General features: G+C 56.7%; 1 protein-coding gene across 1 annotated transcript in view; it reads right to left on the bottom strand.

Moving 5' to 3' along the window:
* MAST3 (microtubule associated serine/threonine kinase 3) overlaps positions 1-1714 on the bottom strand; it is a 53573-nt gene that overhangs the window by 44825 nt on the left and 7034 nt on the right. Inside the window, exon 4 of the mRNA XM_011925913.1 lies at positions 361-493. Within this exon, the coding sequence (XP_011781303.1) occupies positions 361-493 (133 nt within the window). The remainder of the gene's footprint in view (positions 1-360; positions 494-1714) is intronic.

Below are 1714 nucleotides of genomic sequence, written 5' to 3'. Positions count from 1 at the left end.
GGACGCCGAGGCCGCCGGGTCGAGAGCCCCCGAGCTGCGTCCCGGAAGGGAAGGGCGGTCACTGGCTCAGCGGTCGGCGCGATTGCTCCATGGCCTGACCCCGCCTCTCCCCGCCCTGGCCCGGCCTCAGCCCTTGCCCCAGCCCTGGGGCTCTCTGGGAGCCAGGGTCTGAGCGCAGTCTGCTCCAACTCCCCAACCCTGCATCCCGGCCAGCCGCTCAGCACTGAGGTCCTAACCCGCTCGGGTCTCCGCATCCTCGCGCACACTAGAGGCTCTGACCACACCTCCAGTCCCTGGCTTCCAGCTGTTCCCTCTGCCAGGAAGGTCGTCCCCCTCACCCATATATGAGTCCAGCCCCACCAGCCCCTCCTCCGCCAAGCTGTCCCTGCACTGCCACCAGCACCAGGCGCCGCCAGCCCTGTCCTCCCTCCCTCTCAGCGGAAACCCCACGGTCTGGGGGTGTCTGTGTCTCACTCTGGCCCTCTAGAGGCCCCTGTGGACCCAGTGGGGCACAGGGAAGGTGGCAGGGAGTGGATATCCCTTGTGGAGTCTTTGGCTCTGTCCTGCCCCAAGGTCCAGGACTTTGCCCTCTGCAGTCCTCATTGATTGACGGTCCAACACTGCCCACAGCTTGGGCCAAGGTTGGAAACAGTGCCCGCTCTCGGGGCAATGTCCGAGTCCCCCGGCAACCCCCAACCACTGGGGACTTCAAGCACCTCCCCACCAACTGCATCATCCCCACTGGAACAGGAGCAGATGGCCTGGGCTTGGGGGCCACTCTGACCCCATTCCCAGGACCTCCTCCTTCTCCTGTCCTTCCACCTCACCTCCACTCACTCCACTCAGCTACCCTTGTCTTCATGCTGTTCTTCTAATGCCAAGTGTGCTGGCATCCCAGAAACTTTGCCCACGCTGTTCCTGCTGTCTGGAATGCCATTCTCCCCAGACTTCCCCGCTGCCAGGTCCTCGTCTTCTTCCAGATCTAAGCTCGAAGGTCACTTCCTCAGGATAAAACCACCCCCAGCACCTCTGTCTCTTTCTCTGGTTAATCTCTCTCCTGCATACAAAACTTCAACCCTTACTCTGAGATTGAATTGTCTGTATCCCCTCTGCCTTCAGCAGGGCCCAGTGTACAGTAGGTGCTCAAAAAGATGTTCATTGAGTGATTCCCACCCCCAACTCAGGCAAAAGCAGCCCCCAAAGATGGGGTGTCCACACTCACACACTTCCAGACCACTAGCTCAAGGTAAACCCCTCCCCGCCCAGGGCTTTGGTTTCTTTCATCTGTAAATGAATGAAGGCATTGAACAAAAATGTTCTCTAAGCTTTGGGGATAAAAAATGGTAACCTAGACTGGGCATGGTGGCTCATGCCTATAATCCCAGCACTTTGGAAGGTTGAGGTAGGCAGATTGCTTGAGTCCAGGAGTTTGAGACCAGCCTGGGCAACATAGTGAGACCCTGTCTCTACTAAACATACAGATCGGGTGTGGAGGCTCGCATCTGTAGTCTCAGCTATTCTTAAAGCTGAGGCAGGAGACTCTCTTGAACCCAGGAGGCAGTGGTTGCAGTGAGCCAAGATCACACTACTGTACTCCAACCTGGGTGACAGAGCAAGACCCCATCTCAAAAACAAAACAAAACAAAAAAACCTACAGGAACACTGATGTGACCCCAAGAGAGATGATTTTTTTTCTTTTCTTTTTTTTTTTTTT

Source organism: Colobus angolensis, unplaced genomic scaffold, assembly GCF_000951035.1.
Source record: "Colobus angolensis palliatus isolate OR3802 unplaced genomic scaffold, Cang.pa_1.0 Scaffold66, whole genome shotgun sequence".
In the NCBI taxonomy this organism is placed as follows: domain Eukaryota; kingdom Metazoa; phylum Chordata; class Mammalia; order Primates; family Cercopithecidae; genus Colobus; species Colobus angolensis.
This window is presented reverse-complemented; position numbering and strand designations above follow the sequence as displayed.